Source organism: Lathamus discolor, chromosome 8 (assembly GCF_037157495.1).
Source record: "Lathamus discolor isolate bLatDis1 chromosome 8, bLatDis1.hap1, whole genome shotgun sequence".
NCBI classification, from domain to species: domain Eukaryota; kingdom Metazoa; phylum Chordata; class Aves; order Psittaciformes; family Psittacidae; genus Lathamus; species Lathamus discolor.
In genome coordinates this window covers 11,132,095-11,157,868 of record NC_088891.1, presented here as the reverse complement: position 1 = coordinate 11,157,868, position 25,774 = coordinate 11,132,095, and the positions used below count along the sequence as shown (strand labels likewise).

The 25,774-nt window shown below is 39.0% G+C and overlaps 1 protein-coding gene across 2 annotated transcripts; it reads right to left on the bottom strand.

Annotated features, from left to right (window-relative positions):
* Nucleotides 1–811: 811 nt before the first annotated feature.
* Nucleotides 812–22,936, bottom strand: USP8 (ubiquitin specific peptidase 8). 2 transcript variants are annotated; one of them, XM_065688824.1, is made up of 20 exons: nt 22,790–22,936; nt 17,539–17,709; nt 16,738–16,882; nt 16,187–16,272; nt 13,239–13,383; nt 12,610–12,667; nt 11,725–11,869; nt 11,287–11,449; nt 9,946–10,090; nt 9,537–9,757; nt 7,857–8,438; nt 6,496–6,585; nt 5,815–5,895; nt 5,136–5,398; nt 4,342–4,554; nt 3,673–3,883; nt 3,108–3,344; nt 2,467–2,609; nt 1,977–2,109; nt 812–1,761 (listed from the first exon to the last, which is right to left on the bottom strand). In XM_065688824.1, the coding sequence occupies exons 2-20, from the start codon at nt 17,640–17,642 to the stop codon at nt 1,576–1,578; spliced, it is 3,351 nt and encodes a 1,116-aa protein (XP_065544896.1). In that variant the 5' UTR covers nt 17,643–17,709; nt 22,790–22,936; the 3' UTR covers nt 812–1,575. The 2 variants fall into 2 exon arrangements, with proteins under 2 accessions (XP_065544896.1, XP_065544897.1); XM_065688825.1 differs by lacking the exon at nt 6,496–6,585 and having other exon boundaries at nt 22,790–22,934.
* Between the last annotated feature and the right edge of the window lie 2,838 nt (nt 22,937–25,774).

The window sequence follows — 25,774 nt, the reverse complement described above, 5'->3', positions numbered from 1 at the left end:
TGTTGCAGCTTTCTTGCAGTATTTAGGTGCTAGAACACTTCAGGTAAAACCAATCCCAAACACACCGTGCCAGAATAGGCAAAGGTGAAGCTCCTGAGGAGCTGTCTTCCCACCTGTTGCTCAGCAGCCACCTGACTGGGAACAGCAGGGATTTGGGCCTGAAGCCTGTGACAGTGGTTTACAACATTTAAGTATGTGGTTGCATTTCACTTGATGCCGTAACACTTCAACGCAGGAATCTGAATGGGAGAAAGGCTACAACTGAAAACTTGGCAGTAACAGTTCATGCTGGATGTTCCTAAAAGATCAATTAGGAAAAACCCCCACAATTTTAAAAACTGTAACAATGCATTGGAAAATACTTCTGATGGTTGCATCTTTTTGACAATTAATACTTTTCCTTGCAAGTAATCCATGCTGTAGTGAGAGTGAGGGTAAGCTGTCTCAGCTCTGAGCTTGCAGTAGGTAGCACTGATGAGGATTTGCATATTGTGTTGTGTTAAAACAGTAAATCAAGGTCTCGCTTTGCATTCCACAGGAAGCAGGAATAAGCAAGTACCTTTGCTTTCTTGAATGATGAGTATGGCTGATTTTAGTGCTCAGTAAAATTCAGCTATACTGATTTACAGTCTCTTGAAAACACTGATGTGCCCAAGATGCAACTACAAGAGTTTCTAAACTTGTCAGTTCTACACAAAACTGTATTTTTTCACCTGAGGAACCTTTAAACTGTGTGAGTACAATTCAGAGTGTCGTGTAGAATCCTGACCATTGCACAGCTAGCTGAGAATGAAAACACCAAACCCAAACGCAGGTTGAACAGGATATATTTTTTAAATCAGTTCTTCGTTAAGGTTTTGAATGCATGTGTACATGAAAATTTATATTAAAAAATTAAAAAGGAAAATCTTGTTTGTTTAGAATAACTCTGAAGTGCACAAATATTGCCAAAAGCTAACAGAAACAAAAATACAGCTCTGCTTCTTTATTTAGTGTTGCAGTTACTTAGAGCTGGCAAACAAACGCAATCCTCTGAGTTGGAGAGTCTCACAAAAAGGACAACATTTTATTATATACATAGTTCTGATGTGCAAGTATGCAATCAATATGTACACTTACATTCCTAACTGTTTACATCGTTCTAGAGTATTCACAGTAGAATCAAGCTTAAGGTTAGAAATGTGAAAAGGCCATAACAGTGAGAGAAAAAAAATATCAAGATATGCCTTGGGATTTTAAGACATTTTAAACTACTTGTTAATAGATTTCAGATGACTAAGCTAGAATTTAATTTTGGAGCAGACTAAAAATAGATTTGTTTCTTAAATTAACAGTAATGCAATATGCTTTTTAAATGGTTTCACAGATGGCAGTATTACCACAAGCATTATTAATCAGTCTTCTGGCTTGTAAGCACTAATACTGACCAGAAAGAGCTCGCCTGCAGAAAAGCTGCTGCAACCATCCCTGTATCGGTAAGTGACTATGTCTGTCGTAGTTTTGCATGTTTATATGCATTCCCATACCTACTCTGCTCTTATAAAATGACAACCAGTTTTCTTAACCCACACTACTTTACGTGGCCATATCCACTGCTCGCTGTTCGTAAGAGGTGTAAAAGAGAATGTATGCAGCTGAGGATTTCACAGATGATGACGAGATCTCAGATACTTCATGGTCATCAAACTTAAACCAGCGTTGTTTTGCAGCATTTTTGCAGTAGGCTGTGTAGTGCCCTCCATCCAACCCACCGTAATGATTCTGTAAATAGAAGAAAAGAATTAATGGCTTCAAAAGCTGCAGTTTCATCCCTTTTTAGGGAAATTACCTAGAATGTGAGACTTCTACTGAATACCGATCATTCTTTTTAGAATACAACTTAACCTGCACCAGGTAAGCAGCCTGGCTGCCTAAGACAGGCTAACCCAAGTCTTGGCATAAAGAGGAGCTGAACTTTGAAGTGTGATGTTACTTACTGAGACTGAAAACAGATTGTATCGCTTCAAGTTATTCTTTGGACCAATAACATACTGTGAAAGGTCAAGAGTTTCCAATGGGAAATCTACAGAAGTTTGAAGCTTTTGCTTCCATCTTCCATCATAGGAAAATCTAGAGAATTAAAAAGCATCATTAAAGGTTACAGGTTGTTCACAAGCTATTGTAGAATATTAAACATGTTTGTTTTCTGTTTTTACCAGGACATGATCTCAACTGAAGCATTCTGCCCCCAACTTTGTTAATGCTTGCACGGGTGTTTCTTAGCACAAATGAAAAGAGATTATTTGTAAAGGTGCTTTGTGAACTACAGCCTCATGAAAGATGCAGCAGATGAAAACAAAATTTTTGCAACTGGAAATACATCCAGAACTTTCTCTAATTGAAAATGGTTTGCTACTGCACTGGAACTATCAGTCCCCATCAAAGCTCAGTCACTTCATCCTAACCAATTTTCACCAGATTTCTTACCGTTTCAAGTGCACAAGCAGAACCGGTGGCAATTTCCAAATCTCTATTTTTTTCAGAGAATCCCTTCGCGTTTTGCAATGGCTACAGTAAAACCTATTGTTATCGGTGAGCTTCTCCTCTTTGGAGAACAATCTAAGGCATTCCTAAAACAAAATACAGGCATAGATTGTGAAGGGCAGGTATATGTGAAAGCAGCATAAATGTGTATTTCCTATTCAGTTATTAACCATCAATTATTCAAGTGCTATGTTTCATAAAACTGAGGAAAAGTGAAAGAAATCCATGTGTGGAAGTAAATTGCACTGTAGACATTAAGTAGCCTCAAGTACTTGGAAATTTACACACAACATTTTGTTTGAAATCACAGAGTATTAATACTATGACCTACAAAAGCAAATATCATACATGTCATTGCTGCTATTGCGCTTTCTGTATTCCCATCCTGCTTGTATATTTAAAACTTTTAACCTTTTTAATTCTTCTAAAGTTATGAGGACTCAGATGTGTTTGTGTTTCAGGTTAGTGTAAATTAAGCTGCAATAAGGACCAACTCCTTCAAGAGGCAGAGCAGAAGCAACGTCGTAATTGCGTCACAGTGAAAAGTTTTTACTTCAAGAACCATTTCTCTAGTTCCACCGTACCTGCAGTGTACATTTACTAGTAGAGGCAAGTGGTAACGACAAGTACATGAAAGCCTCAAAGGTTCGGGACTTCTTGTGACATGTGAGACACTGCACTGTAGATTTGAACTGGCCTTGAAAGAGTGCCACAATAATGGATTCATTGAGCTGCTTGTGTTTGTGCCAGGCCAGTTCTGCTGCTCTGAAGTCATCAAGATTATCATTGTTTTCTTCTTTGTGCCTTTTCCTGTTGTCAGCCTGTACAACACAAGTTTGAACACCATAACCATACGTTAACATATATAAAAATAGAAAATCTCTATAGACAAACACACTATTGAGTATTTGCAAGAATATTTAAACGTATCAGAGTAGCCAACCATTTCTTATCTAGTTAGGCTTCTTCCATTAATCCCTTCAGTATCCTATACTGTTTCAAGCTAAATTCCTTCATTAATTCTGAATACTAATTTCCTTCTCTACAAGGTTCCAGTAACAATCTTCTAAAATATGAGGGTTTTTTTTAAATTTCTATGTTTTTTGATCACCTGTCAGATGTATCATTTATTACAGGTGTATTGCTTACTTTATTTAGGTCTTCATGCAAGCCATCCATTAGGAAGAGAAGCAATTCTTGGGAGTCCTGTTGGCTATATCCTGCAAACTGGTCATTAATCTTCCCAATTGTAATTTTGAAGTCTTTTGGACTGATGTATTTATACTGTCCTGTCCATAAAGCTTTCATTATTACACCAAACTCTTCAGCCACTTCACCTTTATGCCCCAGGAAATTTGACCTATAGAGACAAAAAGAAAACAAAGGTAAACCCTTCAAATAGCTTACTTTTACTATTCACTTAAGATGTTATCCAAGTTTCAAAGTCGTTTCTTAAGACAAAAAAAACCCTGGCTGTTAGAGTGAGTTAAAACGTTTGAGTAATTTGGTTCCATATTCAAGACTGGGCTGACAGAAGGTACAGCTGTTTCCAGCTTGCTTTGTAAACTGCTATTTAAATACCTAAGGACAATCTAGGACACTTGTATCTCTCAGTGTGGTGAGCACAATTTTATTAACAGTGCCTGGTAAAACCTATTTTGTCACTTACACACATTTTGAAAACATCAAGACTCTTACAAGTGATCTTTTGTCTCATACTTAAAAAAAAACAAAAAGCCCCAACCCCACTGAGTGATTTTTTTGAACTGTCATAAAGGCAAATTTTCTTCCTTCAGTTATAAAGGATGAGATTGTTACCTGTTAATATCATCTTGATACAAGTTTCTGTTAAAATAATCAGCCAGGTGAGGTGCATTGCACAGACACTGTAATATGGAATTCATATAGCAAGTGTTCCCTAGGTTACGAAGTCCTGTGAGAGCTGGTCCCGATCCCCCAAACACTGGATTGAGATTCCGAATTTGTGATGCCGAAAGTCTTGAAATTTCTGCTTTAGTATAACGGACTGGTCTGGAAGGAAGGAATTATTTTTCAGGAATCTCAGATTTGACAAGGCTGTGTACATAAGCCAACAGAACCACCCTCCCTCACAGGGAATGAAATATCCTGGCACAAGATGTCACCAAACGCCATTGTTTAAGGTATTTAAAACCAGTCAATGCCATAGTGAGAAAGCCATATGCACTGGCCTATAATAAGGCTGAGTTATAGGCTCCAGCAGTTGGCAGTGGATTTTTGGCGTTTTTTTTATTCACAGATAAAGAATTAGCTGTTGATTCAACCCAGTTTAAAACCTGAAAACTGGATTTCGTAAGACTGGTATTTAATATACTAACATGAACACCACAGCTTAAAAAGCAACTATTGTCCAATTACACTATGACCTCTGAAATGTACGTTAATAACTTACACTAATTTTCAAAAGGAAACTCCCTATACATTGAATATTTAGCAATGAAATTTAAGTCTATCAGTCCTGCGTCCTTTCAAACCTACTTAGAAAATATTAATGAATTTCAGTTGGTTAAACACAAAGCATGCCCTACAGGACTGTCATATGCATGAGCTGCGGTGTAACTTATTGAACATACTTATTGTCACGATTGACTGCAGGAGTTACTGGAATTCTTTTCTTCTCTTCCTCCTGAATGGCTTGGGTTATATCTGGGGAAGAGTAGGAGCGCTTCAGTTTGGAGTGCTCTCTTTCTCGTTCAACAGTCACCTGTGGCTTGGGTTTATGAGTTGGAGGGGTTGATGGAGGAGTGGATGAAGGAGCCATTTCTGGTGGATACATATGAACACTATTTGTTGGCGAGTGATAGTAACGAAAGGTTCCAGTGATTGGATCCAGAAACTTGGGGAAGAAAACACAAATTGTTTCAAAACCAAGTAAAAATCCATCATTAACTTACTTACGTATTTTTAAACTACTGTAAGAACAGTGCATGAGTTTTCCTAACATTCAGATATTAACAGTGGTGACTGGCCTCAACCCTTAAAGGATTAAATTTACTGGAAGGCACCACTTCCACCAAAATGCATGTTAAATAGCAACTGCTTAGTACCAAAACCACCAGTTGAGGTCTCCTAGTTCCATTATAAATAATGTTACAATTCAGAAAATAATAATGTGGAAGTTGAAGGGGAAAAAATAATAATTAAAAAAAATAAAAGAATCAAACAAGATTTAACCGAGAAATAAGACATAATTGAAATGCATTACAAAACTGCAGAAGGCAATGTGTTTGTACTATCAGAAGAGACAGTTACCTTTGCCCAACCTGCAGGCAGTCCTGGTATTATCCTTCCCATTTCTTCACTTCGTGCTCTCATTAATGGCTCCCGCAGAGACTAATAAACAAACAGAAAGGTCAGGTACATGCAGTTACTGATGCAGAGCAGCAAGCTGCCTCTGCTTCCCCTGTACAGTTACATGATTCAGTGAAAAATAGTTCAATAAGAAATCCTCAGTTATAACTGGAAATACAATTTATTGTAGTGGTAATATAGTACTACTGGTTTGTACCACTCAATCTAAACAAAACACCTTTGTTGACATGCTTCAGAAAAAAAAAGTACAATTCAGCCTCACAGAAGTCTGAATACTCAATTTCTTCCCTGAAGAAGTTGCTTTATTAGCAATATGTGCTTCTGTTAAACACATACAGATGATCTTTTCTCCCTTTCAAAGCGGCACACAAAGTAGTATGCATGGGATGATGAACAAGTGTGGAATGCTTGTTAATGCTACCAGAAACATATGAAGACTTAGTGAAAGCTTCAAATACTTTTTTCAGATAAATGACTTAAAAAAAAGCAAATAAACAGCTGCAAACACAGCATAGTTTTAAGATGATGACTTAAAAAATTGAAATGAGGTGGAATTTAACATAATAATCATAAAGTATCTGTGCTTGATTGTTTTGGCTACATACAACACACTGTATTTACTTTAAGTCTTTCAGTATCTTGTTCAGAATCCTCTATAAGGGGTCCTGGCTTTTGAGCTCCACTCTCTGGTTGTCCTTTAACCCCAGTTTGCTGTAAAAGATTTTGAGAGAAAGCTTTCAATTTCCATCTGGAATGCCAGAAAAGAATGCTGATAAACCAAAATAAGGAAAAAGGCAGAATTATATTTTCTTTTTTGGTTGTTAAATGCATGTGCCACAAGTAGTGGTTGGAGCAAGTAGCTACACATCATTTTTATTCTTCCTAGTCTATATGATAGGCAATTTGCTGGAATAGCCTTTGTAGTTGAATGTTGTGTTACATAAGGCAGTCTGTTCTGTAGCTTCGAGAGCTCAGAAATGAAGTGCAAAAGTTCCACCTACACTGCTTCACCTTCTAAAAGCCATGAGGTTTACAACTTGTTTTTAAATGGAAGACCTCTTTCCCTTTTACCTCTCACTGTGAAAAAGCTTCTCCACAAAAAAGGCAAACTGTGAAGCCAACATTATGGATTTATTTTATCACAGGCTGTCATTTGGGGATTGTGTGAAGTTGCTGTCAGTCAAAAGATCATGGATGACTGTGATAAGGTTGCTCAGGAAGATATTCTGGCTTCCTTGTTTACACAAGCATCAAAATTTGGTGAAATAACAACTGCAATTGCAAAGGGAGAGAAAAATATCCTAATACATGTTCCTGAGAAATGGTTTTAAGATATCTGTTCTGTTATTAACTCAGCTTCACAAATCGTTTCTGATGATTTTTACTCTCAGAAATTTTGTGAGGATTTTTTCCCCCCAAGAACCCGAGGGAAAAAGAGGAACTGTGACCCACCCCCCCCCCAAAAAAAAAAGAGTCTGAATGGGACTGTTTTCAGCAAGATTAGGGGATCACTTTGCTTCCTACACCAGTCAAAAAAACCCTGTTGCATCAACATTTATGCAGCTGGGGGCACTAAACAGTTCGTGATGATAATGTAATTCTGTCCTAGCATGTGTTAAACACTGTAAGATACAGTACTGGTTGATACAACAGATGAAATGCCACTATGTCTCGATTTTTTGAAACTGAGGATTGTAGCCCTGCAGCATACAAACAATCCCTCCTATGTCAAATGGGAAGTTTCATTATCCTGTCCATGCTGCCCACCTACCAGAAAGAACTGAGGCTGTTTGGCAAAAAAACCCAAACAAAACAAACCTTAACTGCTTGGTTTTAACTTTCACTGTCATGTTTATGTAAGAATGGCCTAAATAGAAATCCTATTATGTATTAAGAATTTCTACACTGATCCTAGAGTATGCACTCAAAAATCATCCTAAATAATTACTCTGCTTGGTGATGATTTTCTCCATTTTACTAACCTTGCCTGAAACAGACACATCACCCAGTGCCTGTCTCTGCATTTCTGGTGTTCGAGTTCCCTTTTCTCTTTCTTCCACAGATATTTTGTCAATCTCAACCCTTTTTGCACCAACGCTCTCTGGTTCATTTTTGTTTTGCCTTTTTGCTTCTATTGCTTCTTTGTGTGCTCTTTCTTTTTCCTTTTCCTCCTGTTCTCTTTTTATTTGTTCATCCCTCTCCTTCTGTTCTCTGTCCTCTTTGGATTGCTGTTGCTTTTCTTTGTGTTCCTTTTCTTTCTGCTCTTCTTTTGCTTTTTGTTCTTGTTCTTCTACTTCGCGTTTGAGTCTCTCTCTCTGTTCTTCTTGCCGCCTTTCCCGAATTTCTTTTTCCCGTCTGTTTTTCTCTAGCAGAGCAGCAGTTTCTGCATGTACACGACTTTTTTCTTCTTCTGTCAGAACACTCTTTGTGTCCCGTAACGGCTTCGTGGACCGGTCTGGAATTATTCGTCCATTCTCAACAGGCTGACCGTCACTGACTGTACTGTGAGACTTTGGTCTGTTATCATCAGGGATTTTTAGTGAAGGCTTTTTAGTACGATCAACCTGTAACACAAAGTGTAGAACAACAATTCACTATGGCTTTTACTGCATTGTTAGATAAGATTTATTTCACTGAGATTTATGAGAGAATAAAGATGATATAAAGTTGACTTCTGCCAGAGAAATAGTAAACTTTCAATTTCATCAAATCTGGTAATTGAAAATGCTTGTTAGTAAAATTAGGTATCACTTAACTTCTAGATGTGAGGTAATACTCAACAAGCCCTATAGAACCATAAGAACAGCATTAAGCACTGATTACTACAACTCTTTATTTTCAAGCTTTCAAAGGTGCATATTTTAGGGCAATCAGGCTGCCTAATTTGGGTTTGAATTTCAATCATGTGACAGAGCATGTGATTAAAGAAGATCTGCTTGGTGCGAAGAGGTATTTAAGAGTGGCTTATGCTCAGAAGTAGGACAGCAAGTTGGTTTTGATGCTAAAGTGGAAGTTGTGGAGAAATAAAAGCTTGTCTAGTTCAGGGAAGACAGAAGTAAGGTCATTAAATTTTACAGTTTAGGGTCCCTTGGCTGACATTAAAGGCAGTATCTAGAAGGGTGAAAGTGAAGAGTTTGACTTTAGCCTTGTGTTCAAAGGAAGGACTCTACAAAGATATATTTAGAAAGTTTTATCTCCATGAAAGGAAGAAACAAATTCCTATGCTCTCACCACTAGGCTACGAGTCACAAAGCACCTAAATGTTTTATTATTTGAAGGAAGATACAGTCACTGAAAGTGGACCTTTGGAATAGCCAAGGTAAGCTGTGGCCAAACTGCCCTTCCTGCCTTTCATCGTTTATGTTTTGAGTAGAAAAGTTTCCTTAGACTTTCTGAATTAATAATCAATTGCTGACCTTTGATTTTTCTGGTGCTCATATAAAAATACCTTGAAAAGCTCTGCAATTATGTTAACAATATTCAATTTCATGAAGTTCTGTAGATTGGTTACCATGGCTTCACAGACCACCAACAGTCTCTGTACTAATATACTTGTGTAGAAGGCTTAAATACTGAGCATGTTTCCTTGTGGGTTTAGGCTTCTGTGGTGGGTTTTACAGATAAACTTGATACTAACTCCAAAAAAAAGAAACACTGCTTACCTCAGGGATACTTCTTGTAATTGATACTGGATTAACTACAAATGAACTGTCAGACTTGGGAACAGGAGCATTCTGTACGTTTGGTCTGTTAAGTGATTTTAGTCTCTCTTCCAAATTATCTCCCGTTTCCTCATTTTCAATCACTTCTGTTGGTGGTGGCTTTATAGCAACAACAGGTGGAACAGGAGCTGGCTCTTCCAGAGATGGATATGTAAAATCCACTACAGAAGGGGGTAGAGGATAGAAACATGAGATAGCTCTTACAAACACAAAAGCAAAATAACCCCCATATTCCACCCCAAATTTTAGACTTAGCCAGAACAAGGCTATCCCAAACATATTTGAATGAATTAGATATACCCATTAATTACAAACACTTGGGGGCAGGGAGGTTATCCTTTATACTTACAAGAAACAGTCACAGCTTCACTCCTGCTATGCTGAGGTGGAGTTACTTTAGCATTTGTTGTGTACTGGGGAAAACAAAGGAGCCAATTTTCATAACCTCCTTCTAGAATTAAAGGTTCATTCTGCAGTATAGTTTTGCTTTCCCACTGTAAGAAAAGTTTCAAATTAAATAATTTAAAAATAGAAAAAGAACTTTTACATCTTAACAGTGTTGTTGAAAACTCTGTGTCTCACCATTACACTGAGACATACTCTTTTTGAGATTTTTAATAAGAATTAAACAGGCTACAAAACTCCTTTGGGCAACCGGCATCCTCTTTGTGTCTGGAGAATGCCTAACATAACTTCCTGGCTCTGCCTGCAATAGGGTCTGAATATTTCCAATACACTTGGAACCACTTTACTACTACTTCAGTAACAATCTTCCATGCAGAAAAAAAACAGTATTTTTATTGTATTATTTGCTTCAGTTTCTTATCTGGTAAGTTTGCCGAGTGACTGGAGCACTGGCTTTAGAAAGCATAATGTTAACTTTCTGAAATACCCTTGAGAGTTCTGGCTCCACACTCTCCTCCTGAGGCCCTCAGTACTAGAACATGAGCAAGGCAAAGAGGCTCAGAGAATATTCTGTAAAGCACTAAGCAAGGAGAACTGCCTGAACTATCTCTGAATCCCGGTCTTGAACAGAAAAGAGGGAACAGAAAGATGCGCAGTCTTTCACAAGAGCCATTTATATAGCGAGTAGAACAAGAAGCCAGAGTTCTGACTTGAACATCTTCTTAATACTGAGTCTATAACCTTCCTGTACCAATGAATCTCAAATTTAAATTCATGTTTATCTAAAAGTTACATTCAATAATGCAGAAAAGTGAACCATACTCAAAATATTTCTGGGGTCTCCTTAACCAAAATGCCTGGCTGACAGGACTGAAAAGCAGCCAGCCTTCTTGGCCTGCCTTTGTGGGTGGTCAGCCAGCTTCCACAAGGAAGGAATAACAGTTGCTAATACAGGAAAGAAAGTGGCACTGTTTCTGGCAAACTGTACTATGTAGTTTCTCAAATAACTCCATCAGTTAGAATTCATGAACTAGTGACTGAGGAGGGGAGTTGAATCATTCTGCTGTTAACCTGTTTAATAAACGATACTGTCCTCTACTAGAGCACAAGCATGGGAATGTGAAACTTCAGACTACACTTCTGCTATCAAAATAAGCAGTCTTTGAAAACTGAACCAAGATGATTGCCTAAACGGTCATTAAGACTTCCACATACTCTGTAATTATAGGTGCTTTAAGTCCTTAGCTATCGAGGTGAATTAATACAAAGTGTGAAACTTGCCAACCTTAAAAAGTGCATCTTTCAAGCTCTGCAGAGTTGTTCCTAGCTTTAAGTCTTCAGCAGAACTAAACCAGTCTAGGAGTACAATATAATTGAAGCGTCCTCTTCTCTTCCATGGATCTCTAGAATCCTCTGGGAGTCTAGTTTCAATCCAATTAGCAGTAACTCTGAAATGTATTAACATGCATTTAAAAGGCATGTACTAGTAACATTTTTGTCCAACAATATACAATCCATATAGGTTTATAAGCTTGGATAAAATAAATACGGTTTGACTTGAAGTCAGCCCATGCAAGAACAGAGCTGTCCAGATATATACCAGTGGGTAAGATGTATCAGGCACTTTAAAACCTAGTGTACAAGCTTTAAAAGCACGTACATTTTTTCAGTCAGTCAATTTATAAAATTAAACACTTCACTATCATTTAACATTATTTCATACCCAGGACGGATAGCTTCTTCTGGGACGCTGACAGATCTTGGAATACAGGATTCCTGATAATCTTTCAATCTTCGAGCATCCATTATAAGCAATTCAATATTTTCATCTGACATCATTGCAAACAGTCTCTCAGCTGTGACTGCTCCTTGAAACAGAGAAGTTATTAGATGTAAAAAGCTACATTTTAAATGGAGATAGCTATGATCACATCTGACTGCTGCAGCCAAGGCTGCACACATGAAAGAGAGAAGTCCCACTGTCATGGAGGTGAGATACTATAGAATTAACACACTGGACCTTATGTTCCCACTACTGTGGTGATCAGTGCCTGATCTCTGCCTTAGACAATACTGAACACTGCAGTGATAAACTAGTTTAACTTTTTGTGGTCTCATTTAAATCAAGCTATACAGGCAAGCATTTGTGAACTACATGCTTCACATGTTCCTCTTCACTAAAGAAGAACTTTTTCACATATTTATTAAGAGAACAAAAAGCAGAAGGGTGGGAGGGGAGCAGAAAAATTTCTTATTTAACTACTACTAATGTATCAGAGAAAGCTGATATATTTCATCCTTGCCTAGATTTTTCTCTATCAGTTGAGGATACATTTTTCTTCCAAATTTGACCACTTCATTAGGGCTAGTTCAGCTTTAGTTATTAAACTGCTGAAAAACTAAGTACAGCCTTTTAAGCTCAGAAGTGATGAAGCCTGCTATACAGAGCTTAATTAATTACTAAGTCACTCTTACTAAAATGCAGGATGCTAGAATTTCATCAAAATCCTCTGAAATAACTCCTAAAAAGAATTGCAACTGCTCAGGTGATACGTGCATAGTCACATGAAGACTTTTTTCACATCTATGTGAACACTGCATCTCTTACCACTTGGACTGTCAGACTGATCCTTTCTCTCCAGTGAATGCTTCCTCTCACCATTAATCTGTGTTGGGGAAAAAAAAGAAATTAGTTTAATACCTAATACTCAGAACCAAGGTGGCCAACTGACTCTCACAGAGCTCAAAGGAAACTGATCAGACTGTAAGCCACAGGAAGAAACCTAGAAAAAGGAAGCTTCTTCTACAGAAGATATGTTATTGATAAATGTACTAAAAAGACACCAAGGTTGCTCTACCTAGACAGAAGCCAGTTAAAAAGGCAATACAACCTAGGACAGCATCACCTGGCATGCTGCTGAGAAGTCAGCTCTCTCCTAAACAGGAAACATTATCCGTAACATCAGCTTATTAGCGTTACCTTGGGTTTCTTAACACTAGCCAGTTCTAACATAAAATAGAATTTAACATTACAAAAACACCCTACTCTATCTTCTGCAATACTTGGAGGTTGGCAGGACTCATCATCTTCCAAAGACATGTCAAAGAAGGTTTATGGGGAGTGTAACATAATTCAAGAAAGCCCCCCATGACTCAGAACTACTAGTAGAAATCAAATGCTAGATTAAAGGTATACATTTAGACCGTATTAGAGAGTTTGTAAACATCTTTAGTTACCCTCTGGCCTTTTCCTTTGGAATCCACAGCACTTTCTGAGGTGGTTTTGGCTGAACTCTTTCCATCATCTTTTGGTTCTTGCTTTTTCTGCAGCTCTTGTCTGTCCCTCTCTTCAAGTTTTTTCCGAACTTCAGCTTCCTCATATCTACAGGGGGGTGGAAAACAAAAGCCTTTTCTTTCCACATTACATTACTGGCTCAGCTGCATAAATAACATCATCAAGTCTTCAGGAGGAAAAGTAGTTAAAAAAAAAAAAAAAAGAAAAATTAAAGTATTGTCTATTTTGTATTTCCAACAAACCCCATCTTCCTCCATGACTGCATGATATTATTTCTCCCACTCTTGGGTTGCTTTTCTTACTCTTAAATCCTGTTCTGGGTCCAATTTCATAGACATTGCTCTTAAGGGTGGTTTGGTTTTGTTTTGTTTTGTTGCTTCTTTTTTAAATCTAAACCTATGGCCATGCTTAGCTATGGTGTCACTAAATATATCAGGTTTTTCATTTTGTAGAGGAAAGAGTAAGTATTGGTGACTTAAAGGTAAACTTCAGTATATTATAACAATCATGCCAGGTATTTTCTTCGGATTTGCAACAGAGCTAACAATTACAGTTAGGACTAAGTTAGACTAGTTAGCTGAATTTCCTTTTTCTAAAAAGCTGGATCAGAACTATTTATATATCTGGTAGTAGTCACCTTCAGAATGTAAGCTGGCTATAGCATAGTTACATCCTTACCTGTGTCCTTGCTGTTTGTTTCAAATGTTGGAGCTACAGTGAAGTCTACGCAAGCGTCACATATACTTGAGAGTTTTGTTGGACCTAGGTCTTGCATATAGCTGTCCTTTTCATAAAGCCTTAGACTTTAAAATTAACCTCCCAGCCTTTTGCCATTGTTACTACAATATTGTAAATCAAATTTGATCTCCAAACTACAGCTTTTATATCAAAAACTGCAGGTTTACACAGTCCCATCACTGTTACATTCTATTTAATATAACTGAGAAGCTTAAGGGTTACTAATGATCCACAAAACAATAACCCAATGTTTTGAACCAACTATTTTAATGACTGAACCAAGCAGTGAATCATGAACACTGAACTGTACTAGTAATTGCTTGTTTCAATCAGATGTTGCCTAATCAGGATTAAAAGGACAACAACAGTAGAGCTGTAATTCGTATCAGAAATACTGTGTTAATAAACTAGATCATTGAATCAAATTCTGCCTCCAAGTCTATTCTACTAATTGGCCACTGACAGGAGGCTGCAAGTCTGCAATTTTATTTTTTAAGCAGATTTTTTGATTTGGCAAAGGCATCATAAGTTAGAACAGAGCATTTTGTTCTCATCTGGAATTAATGGCACTGAAGCACATTTCAGATTTTACTTCAGTCAATACAGAATATTTACCTATCGATTTCCCATATACACCTTTGAAGCACAGAGTAACAGAGTGCTATTCCTGCTCCTACACAAATGACGTTTCAGCAGCTCCAGTATAGTTAACAATTAACATTCAAACTATTTGCAGAAGAAATTGCACAAATAATTTCCCTGAAACCACTTCTGTAGTTACACAGGAGTCACGTTTCATTTGTATTCCCTTTATATACATTTTGCCCAGAGTAGTTGAAAGTTATTAATTGTGTCAACTTTTGGAACTCTGTTCCTTTCATAAAAAGCCACGAGTTACTAAACAGTAGTCTCTATTTTGGGTTTCTATAATTCTGTTAGTATTTCAAGTGAATTCATAGCTCTGTAGACTGTGAATTAAAAAATAAGAAAAACCTAAAGACCGTTTCACACATAGTATCATGAGACATCTTTGGAAAGTCTCTTTCCATACACTTATAACTACTCTTACTTTCTTGTTCATGTAAACTAACTTTACAAATTAAACACTTTGAAGGGCATAGAATAAGCTTTCACAATAATAATGGGAGAGGGGTCGAAAAGGGAAATGTGCCTAGCTGAAGGGGAAATGCTAAAAGGGTGAGAAAGAGGTGATAAATATATTAGTTAAGGGTGTAAGCAGATAAAGCTGAAGAAAGACATACTGCACTAAGTATCACCTAAAGGTAGGTTCTACCTTGAAACTTCTAACCAACAGTTTTGTGGCTTTATGGCTTATGAAGGGGAAATGCTAAAAGGGTGAGAAAGGGGTGATAAAGATAGTAGTTAAGGATGTAAGCAGATAAGGCTGAAGAAAGACATACTGCACAAAGTATCACCTAAAGGTAGGTTCTACCTTGAAACTTCTAACCAACACAGTTTTGTGGCTTATGGCACAAAGACTTGATGGTTGTAAATAAACTACCAAAAAAGCTTGTTAGCATCAGCTCAGTTACATACAGGCAAAACTGTGCATTTCCACATGTACTGCTGCATGTGGCAGAGGTAGAGAAAAGGTGTAGCAGAATCTCCAAATGTAGCTACAGAATCAAAAAATGTGTTTTGTTAGTGTAAATTAAATCCATGCTAGGAGGAATTTTTAATGTATGGAAATATTAGGACTATCCATTAGTGTGCTTGGTTTCAGATGACCTTATGATGAAAAGGGTAAGTAGGAAATGGCTCTTGATCATCTTGTGTGTGTGTGTGCACATGTGTGTGTGTGTGTGTGTATATATATATATATATACACAGTTTAATTCTTGTGGTTTCTTTTTATTAGTCATTAAACAAAAATGGGAGACAGTATCAACAAATCATAGTTACAAGAATTAAGAGACAATGTATATACTGGCAAGTAACTGGAGTATGTGATGATGAAAATTAACTCTAATAACAGATCTTTGTGAATTACAAAGAAATCAAGAGTTTTGGGTATCTAAGGTCTACTCAAGTGCAATCCCTTACTACTAAATAGCATGAAAATATGCAATTGCACAGGTACAGGCTTCAGATACAATGAACAACATCTTATCTATTAACTGTATTCACATACCTGAGTTTAAGGCTGTCGGACAGTCTTTCAGCTTCTTCAACAGCTTTTACTAAATTTGTAGGTCCAAGAATTGAATGAAAATAATCCTAAAATTACAAGCATCACCCCACTTATTATTAGTACAACTTAATAACGCCTACTTACATGCATATTAAGAGCCACTAATGTGCAGAGAATTGGTACTATGCTATTAATGCCAACAAAAGGAACTGTTTTGAATCAAAATAATTTTCTTCTCAAACATAATTTTGTACGTAAAATTACTCTAATAAGTAACGGCTAGCAAGGTGACTGCACCAAGAAAAGGTGGCATGAGAAAGATGAAATACCTTTCCCTGAAAATAACAATCACGGACCTTACAATTTATATATCTTAGGTATATTAAAAGCAAAAAGCAATTAACAACAGACTTGTCAAAAATAGGAAGGAAAAGATATCATTATAAGTTTACTTAATACCAGTGTAATCCTTTGAACATGCATTAGTGCAATTCTCTCTACTTCTACTACTTCTACCAATGCAGGAGAGGCCAGTCAGAAAGCTTTTATACCTGTTGCTGCTTAAAATCAGGTCTCTTTTTAATAAAGTTATAAACAGACATATATTTCATATACAGGATGTAAGCTTTTTCTTCATCTCGGTCCAATCTGCTTTCCTCCGCTGCCTTGAAAATCTTAAGGGCGCTCTGCACATAACTGAAATAAGAATAAAGCAGGTGATTGCTGACTTGTTCCCAAACACCTTTTCATTAAAAGATGCCATTTTAAGTGTCCACAGCTTCCGTCCCCATATATAAAGTGTTTGATTTTACCATCTTAATACAAGGCTTTTATTAAATATGAATTACAATCATGCTCTTCCAAATAATGTTTCTCTTTGCTAGTTTTACTAGCCTTATTTAAAATCTCCCATAATTACATAGCATACTGAGACACAGGAAAAAAAAACACCTTTCTAAAAACACTTTTTTTTTTTTGAGGAAAAACTACTTTATAGTAAGACAAAATTAAATAATTGTTTAAGAATGCTGGAGGTAAAATATTCATATATTTGCTAAACTTCTTAACATTTTTAAGAATTTGCATTTATGTAGCCTTTTCTCAAGGGGCACAAATTTTCATGGGCATTCTGCTCTGTCCAAGTCATGTTTGGGCAGTATGTCAAGTTACCTTCTGTAGGCAGTAAGCATATCCCATGTGATAGCTGAGAGATCTATACATAAGGCTATCAACAATTTTGTATCTAATAAAAATACCTGAAGAAATTTAGATCCACAACATAGTTGTTCTGGAACCTGCTCAGAAGGGTAGCACTAATACTTCCAATATTAATACAAAAAAATTATATATACCTCTTTGTACTTGTCTTTTCAGGTTTTATTTCTATCTTTGTGTTGAGATCTTCCAATGAAGTAGAGAGATACAGCTCCTTAGGTACAGAGGCCACAGCAGGCATGTTAATGTTGTTACTAATGTCCCTTCTAGGATGGTACAGCTTCTTAGAAGTCTCTATCAGTATTTTTCTGAAGATAAAAAAAGAAGTAAGCAGAGCCCAATTACATTCCAATGACTTTTAATACAGTTACAGTTACCGTCTGGGGTTATCACCCAATCTATCTCTCCTTACATGAGCTAGCATGAGATGTAGAGTGGCTGAACAGTTAAAAGTGTAAATTAATCCTCCCAAAGTGACAGACTTATTTAATACCACTCTAGGTAATTTATCAAGAATGCTAGCGATATGCTGCTAACATAAGAAAATAATAAGAAAATCTGACTTAAGAATGTTCAAAACAACCATATTCAGCAAATATATTCAAATCTAATGCCAGTAAGTATATTATAATTAGTCAGCTTCTCTGTACTCTGAGATTTGTGATGGCTAATTATATCACTAGGTTAGCACAGACCTTTGCAAACACATACCACACCCTTGGAAAGGTGACTTCTAATGGTAAGAGACAAGCTACGGAAATTAAGGTTGCTACAGTTAAAAGTCAACTTGAAACTTCTTGAACATGCTGTAGGTGTTAAAACTCCTAGGTACCACTGTCATTCTGCTTTTATTTGGAAGTGCTCTCCAGGTAGCCATGAAATAGTTCAGCAGAGTATGGCCATCTCACCTGACATTCTCCATAGAGCAATCCAGTAAGTCTCGTACAGATAGATAACTAAAAATCTTTGAATCCAATATACAATAAACTATTTTAGCCCTTGGGGCTGGCAGGGGAGCAACTGAACTCCTTCTCAAGCAGTAACACATTAAAGTGTTAGCAAGACCAAGAAATTAAGGGGAATTAATTAGAAGAAAGATGCTTAAATGATCCCAACAAATACTTTATTTCCTAGTAGTGAAAAACTCGCATTGCCTTTGACAAGATGAAGGTAGGGCATTTCTCTTCCACCCTCAAGGTGATGATTAGAGTGGTAAGTGTGACCAAAAAACTACAAGCCAGTGACCTCAGAATGAAATTTCACGCAACTGAATCAATCTATAGCTGACTGCCACCAAATGAGGTGGTCTCAATTTCTCTTCCTCTTTCTCATGCTGGTCTGGTACTTGCCTAACCTCTTATTGAGCCACTTCAGTTTGCTGAAGAGATGGAAAGACTACAGAGCTTGTGCAAGGAGCACAGTCGGTGTGTACAGCTGAGAACGAGAAGCTGAGATAGGAATGTGATCCTTCCCATAGCACATAGCTGTTACAGTCTTTTAAGTATCATGGCATGTAGTACCAGTAGGTTGACTGTTGTTGGTCTAGAAACAGGTTATGAAATAAAGATACTAACCTAAACATTTCCATGTTGGAGATAAATACAAAAATAAGGTAAGATACATGACTAACAATTTTTTGGTTTAAGGTCTGGCATGCCAAGATCAGACTAAGCAGTACATAACTGGATAACTTTACTTGAACACAGATGCTGTACTTGCTAATTTCCAACTACATAGCAACTTTTCAAAGTTGATAACTTGTCAGAAATCCTTCTTTAGGAGACCAATTTACAAATAATTCTAGAAAGTAAATAATGAAGTCCTCAAAACACCAATTTCAATACATAAAATTAAAAATATATCCCATACCCCGCACAGCTTAAAACACTCTCTTCCCTATATAAGTGTCTTATGTTCAACTTTTAACTTTCAGGGAGATACACAGGTGCTGAAAACAAGGCAGAAAATTTACTAGAACAACTGCATTTAGTAGAAACAAAACACAGATACACTGCCTGCCGCAAAGTAAAGGACATTTCCATCTAAAAGCCTTTTTGCCTAAAGCTAAAGAAAAAAAATAGACATACTTTCTACAATCTCATAGAATTGCAAAGAAAGGCTTTGCTCTTACTGAGTGCTTGTCTATTTCTACCTTCAGAGCATGTCTTTACCTGGCTTTTTTTTTATTTTTTCCCCTTGGAACTGTAAATAGACTTATTCTTTGAAGCTTTAAGTCCTTTCCAAATATATCCTGAATGTTTGCTCTGTTATGTAACCAGTATTTTCTTAATCTTAAGTGGCAGCATTTGATTTTGTTCTGACAGAATATTGTAACTAAATATATAGTCCAAAAAAGATACGAATATAACATTACTGTGTCTGTGAGCCTATGAGGAGAAAAAAACCCAACAAGATTATGCGGAAGATGAACCATTTAATGGAAGGCAAAACATGCCAGTAGATTTTTCAAGTGTTGCTGACATACCTTGATATGGGCAGCTCTTCTGGAACCTCTTCTATACAAATGAAGAGTAGCTGGATAAAAGCCAAACCTGAGTTTTGGTTCAGAACAAGAAAATTGCTCTCCATGTTTTCCTGCTATGGTTACTGAGTTCTAACTGCAGATCTTTAAATTGTCAGACAAGTTTAATGCTGAATTTTTATTTCCTGATCTGAAGAAATTTCTGTATCTTTTTTTCAAAACATGAGCTACTAACCACGATATCCAATAATGAGGTATTACTCTGACCTCCCACAGCACTGCAATTCATACAATATGCTGCAGTAAAATGAGTAAGAATGGATTAAGACTAACATTTTCCAGCACTTTTTTTATAAATTTCTCAACAGCCTACTAAGTTGAATTACATACAGGATGTGTCACAAGTTAATAGGAGATTTCAGTTGCTGTTTCTGATTTATTCTTCTATTCAGAACCTTAACTATAGAACTATAACCAGCAATTTCAGTTTTATGCATCATAAATCCCCTAACTGGATTTTAGTCAGTAGTGGCCTCAGACTGACCACTAGTCGCCAGGTGACTGACTGCTAAGTCTTGCTCATAAGGACCCTTAAAATTCCATAAGATTCTACTAAATTTTAATATATGCTTGCACCTTGACTTTCTCTTACACTCAAATGAACAAGGTTTGGGGTTTTTCTTCTTTGAGCAGACTTTGGGAAGATGATGAGCTTGGAATCCAAATCAGCTCCTTCATATATAAATATAACCATCTGATGCTGAACACAAGTTTTTGCAGATTCCTAACTGCCCTGGTCTCAGTGAAGTAATCCAGCAAAGCTGCACAAATAAAAACCATTCAGGAGTAGTTAACATACAGCAGTGAAATGCATGGAGACAGACTAAGCTACTGCAAGTTCTGTACAAGGTCTGTGTTTCTTTCCACTAGAAGAGCTGCCCTGAGCTATACTTTCTCACCAGAATCATGCCCATTTTGGCAGGATAAACTCTTGCTGCTCCAGGTGGTATTGACTAGATTACGTTCACTTTTGCCAAACATTCCATTTCCCTGCACATTTATAATCACCATACCAATACAATGGCAACACTGAGGCATCAATGAACCCTTTCAAGTACATATGTGGTTCTTTCATACCCCTACAAGGATGAGAGATACCTTCTTTCCCAGCAAGAAAAGAGAACTGGGTCATAAAACCATGAATACAAGGGACTAAAGAAGCCATAATAGCTATATGTACTATTAGTCAACCCTGTGAGGAGGAGGAAACAACATATTTCAGGTTTTGTTTTTTTCTTTTAGTAAGATCAAGCTCAAACCTGAGGATCATTTCTGCCCCCAGCTGAAGTGCTATCTCAATCTCTTGTTTCATACTTAAGAGTGCTGAAAAGCAGGCTAATATCCCAAAACCATATGAGAAGACATGCTTGCATGTTCATAGGCATTTAAAATATTTAGAATGGATAGTTCTACACTGACAGGGAAACATACCTGTTAGTAACAGGCTTTACAACATCTCATTATCATGCTGTTTCACTAAGGATATGAGTAAGCTTTACGTGGAATGACCATAGCAAGAACAACACACAGAAGCAGTTATATTGCAAGCACTGTACACCAACACAGTCTGAAATAAACTGACATGCTAAGTACCATGCATCACCAATTCAGGTATGTAATATTGTTCACTTCTTTTTGCCTCCAAGACTTGAGCAGGTGAGTAACAGGTTTCTCACAAGCACTAAGCTTCTCAGTTTTCTTGGAATTAAGTTTTACTGTCTGTACTCTGTACACAAGAGTTGGTTTTGTTAAGATCATCAGTATTAATCTAGAAATATTTTAACATGACTGAATATACAGTCAATCAGCGTATTTATCTCTGTAAGCCCTCTAGCTTGCTTTCAGGCCCTGGTCCTGTAACTCCATGTGCATAGGCTGATTACAACCACTGGGGCTTCCTACAAGCAAGGCCATCGTGCTCACACAGACTGCCCAAACTTTCATCATTTTGCTGGGTACCATCAGTGATCATGGCAGCACCATGTCATGGGTCTGTCTTTGGCCTTGTACCACACTGAAACTACCTGCACCACCATGCTCAGGAGCTGCTCTTTTCACACAGTGAGAAAAATAATTTCTGACAATTTGCTTATCCAGCAGTTTAACTGACACTGATGAAAGGCACTACAAAATTACGTTGCTTAAAACAAAATAAATTGGATTTTATACATAAAGTTTAAAAGTTATTCAATCTAAGGAAAACTACAAATAGCTTCACTTCTTACTTAAAGGAAAATCTCAAAAGTGTGTGCAAACAGTGTAGGTGACGTGAAGCCGGGGAGCTGACACAGGCTGAAGACTTTTCCAAGTCTGTAACCGGGCGGTTAAAACCCTCCGGCCCGGGTGCGGGCCCGGGGCACGGCCGGGGCTATCGAGTCCCCATGACACCGCAGCTCGCTACCTCGCCCTCTCCAGTCAGAGGAGAGCACCCTGGGCAGCGCTGCTCCCCTACCACCGGCCTCCAGCCACTCTCGGGCTCCGGAGCGGCTGCTCCCTACCCCGCTCACGCGTCACCTCGGCCGGGCTGCAACTCAGGGGGGCACTGCGGCTGCCCAAGGTCACGTCGCCAGCACCGGGCCGGAGGGCTGTGGGCTCCCCGCCGGGCCAGGCCCGATCGTCCCCCACGCAGCCCGGCCCGGCTCCCCCCACCCCCCGCAGCCCCTTGAGGGCCACCTGCCTCCTCCCGCGGCGGGGCCGGGCCCGGGGCTCCCCGCCAAGGGCGCCCGCCCCCTTCCGCGGCGGCCGGAGGAGGGCTGCAGGTGAGCCCGCCCGCTCTGCAGGCCTCGCTCCCCGGGCGGCCCGGGCGCCACCACGGGCCAGTGCGGTGGGCCGGTCTGCGTACTCACCGCCGCAGAGGACTCGCTGCCTCAGCCCGTCGGCCCGGGGCAAGCCCATGTCCGACCGCGGCTGCTGGCGAAGCGCTACGCGGCCATGGCTGCTGAGGCGGAACTTGGCGACGCTCCTCCCTACCTCCTCCCGAGCCGCCGCACCCCCGCGAGGGTGGGGACTCTCCGCGGTCCTATCCGTGCCGCGGGGCCGGGCTCGAGCCGAGGCAGGAGGGTGGCTCAGGGCGGCTGCTCCGCGGGTCGTGTGAGGTGCGGCCGGGCCGGGCGAGGACCCGTTTCCCCCGCGGAGCTCCCTCGGAGGCGGGAGTGCCTCTGGGGTGGTGCGAAGAGAAGGCAGGGGCAGGGTGGCCCAGAGGAGTACCTCCCGCGCTGGCTCCTTGGAGCCAACCCCGGAGGAGGCTCCCGGGGAGCGTGGGGTCGCCCCCAGCCTGTACTGCCGCGGCTGCTGCCCGGGCGCTCCGCAGGGCCGAGGCCGCCCCGGCCTGGCAGCACCACCTGGCCAGGTTCTTCGTTTCGTTTTGTGGCGTTTTGTTATCGAGGCCGAGCCACTAAAAGCGGGCTTTGAGTTCTGTCGCATTTCACGGGACATCAGCGTTTGTACGCGGTGTTAAACTGGCCCTTCTACTGCAGTGCGAGATTTGGTGTGGGCAGGCGAGACACCTCCCCTTACGAAAATATCCTTTTTGTTTGTAGAGAAAACTGCATTGACTGGGGGACACTGTAAATTCAGATCTCGGTTTTTTTATTGACGTCTACGTTTTCTGTGCAGCTTGTGGTGTTACTACAAGCATTGTACCTCAGGGATGGCAGCAGTATAGTCACGCTGGCAGCTGGAACACCAGGAAAAGGCAGAGAAAAGGGTGGTGAGTCTGTTTCCAGTCAGTGAGGCAGACTGTCCAATTGAGACCTAACACAAACAGAAAGATGCTCTGTCCCGCTGTAGTCCATCTGTCCCCTAACTGTCAATGTGGGGGATTCATTTAAGATACTTTAACTGGGCAGTGTTAGGTTTATAGTTGGATTTGATGATCTTAAAGGTCTTTTTTCAATGTAAATGATTCTGATTCTTTAACCTCCTGCTCCATTTTGCCAATGGAGACTTGTGAACAGGAGCAGTTTCCCTTGATGACACCTTGGGAAACAAGGAGGTCATAAAGCCAAAATGAGAAAGGTGTCTTCATGTAGCCTTCCAAAACACTAGTGATGCATTGCCCAGAAGTCCTAATTGCATTGCAGTACTTAATGGTACAGTAACACTGGTTGGTATTGTGTATGTGAAAGACTCAAAACAATATCCTTCATCTCTAATTTGCAGTGATTAGAAGTGTTCAGACACGTAAAAGGTTCTGGGAGAAATGATGATAGCTCTACGTCTTCTATATTGTGCAATCAGGGAGGTTAATACCAAAGGAAGTTGATAGACTCTTAACAACATTAAACTGAACTGAATAATACCACTAACACAATGCTCTTTTAAGGGCCTTTTTCAGAACTGCTCCATTTGTTTAAGCCAAGATGATGCACAGAAAGTTGTGAGAAGATGAAAAGAGTAAGTCCATTGATGTCAAAGCTTGGACTCTTAAGCGTGCAAATTAATGTGGAGTATCATATTAACTGCTCTCCAAACTGGACTCAGGGTGTCCCTTTTATTGTTTCTCTTCTATAAAGAAATTGTGTCATAAAATCTTTTGGTCTTACTCATATAGGCAACCTCCAACCATATATAGGAAGGTGTTGGAGAGCACCTGCCAGTACAATGAGCTTTATCATATTAAATAACTTGTTAAAACATGCTAATGTTGATTGTGTTATGACATGCTGTGTTGTTGCCTTAGGTTAAACCACATTTTCTTATCAGCACGTTTGTTACTGTGTCGCAGTACTGAATAAAGAATTTTAAACAGCAGAAATCAGTGTGCTTTAAAATAGAATGTATTAGGTTATTTAATTAAAAAATATGACTATAAAGTGGTATAAAATAAAGAAGAAACCAGCTACTTTACAGATGTGAAATATGTTTTGACTTGCCTACAGAAGATGTGAATGTCTCTCTCTTAAATGTACTTTTGACATATTCTGTCCAAAAAAAAAAACAACAAAACCACCCATTAAATATGATTATTTTGAAGATGGAAGTTGTGGACGTAATAATGAAAACTCATAGAGTGCGAATGGACTAAATGCAGACTGCCTTCTTCACCTCTACAAAAGATTTTCAATAATACAGAACATTTTGCTTTTCCGTAGCACTGCAGCTAACATAAGGCATTTCTTCTTGTTGGTGCATGCCTGTGAGGGCATCGTAACGTCTTCTGTATCTACTGCTACTGTGTAAGTGAAAACCCGTAACATGGCAAGCTAAATGTTTGTTGAGAGGCACAGACAGTTGCCAGCAATGGAAAAGAGACGTGATTAAGGCTGGATTTAAGGTTTCTAGACTCTGGTAGTGACAGCTCCGAGAGTTGTCTGGATTTGTTCTCTAGTGCCGCCTCCTGGCTGATTACTTCTGGAAAAATAAAGTCACCCTGAGACAGGTGACGACCTGTAAAGGGTTAACTGGCTTTCCAAAAAACGCACGGAGAGTTCCTGCTTGCAGCTTAACTCACACCAAAGATATGGCAAGAACGTGAGAGAGCCCTGTCAAGGTCGTGTAAGCCGCACCACCACACTCAGCCAGGAGGGCTGTTCTGTTGTTGCCTGTGGGAGATGTTGTTTTCTATGCTGAACAGGTCTGTTTCAGCAGTGACCCAAGGACTCAGCTCTCTGGTATTTATTGAGGTGATGTTCACACTGTGGAATATGGCTGTCTTTTGTCCAAGCTGTGTCAAGGGCAAAAAATAATGGAACTGTAAAAACCGTTGTTAGAAGTATGCCTCTGAATAGAGTATCTAGTAGGTATTGTCACCTCCAAAATAACTGCAGTTTTGTCATTGATACCTTTTTTTAAAGGATACAGATTATGGGATCTACACTTTATGGTGGCAT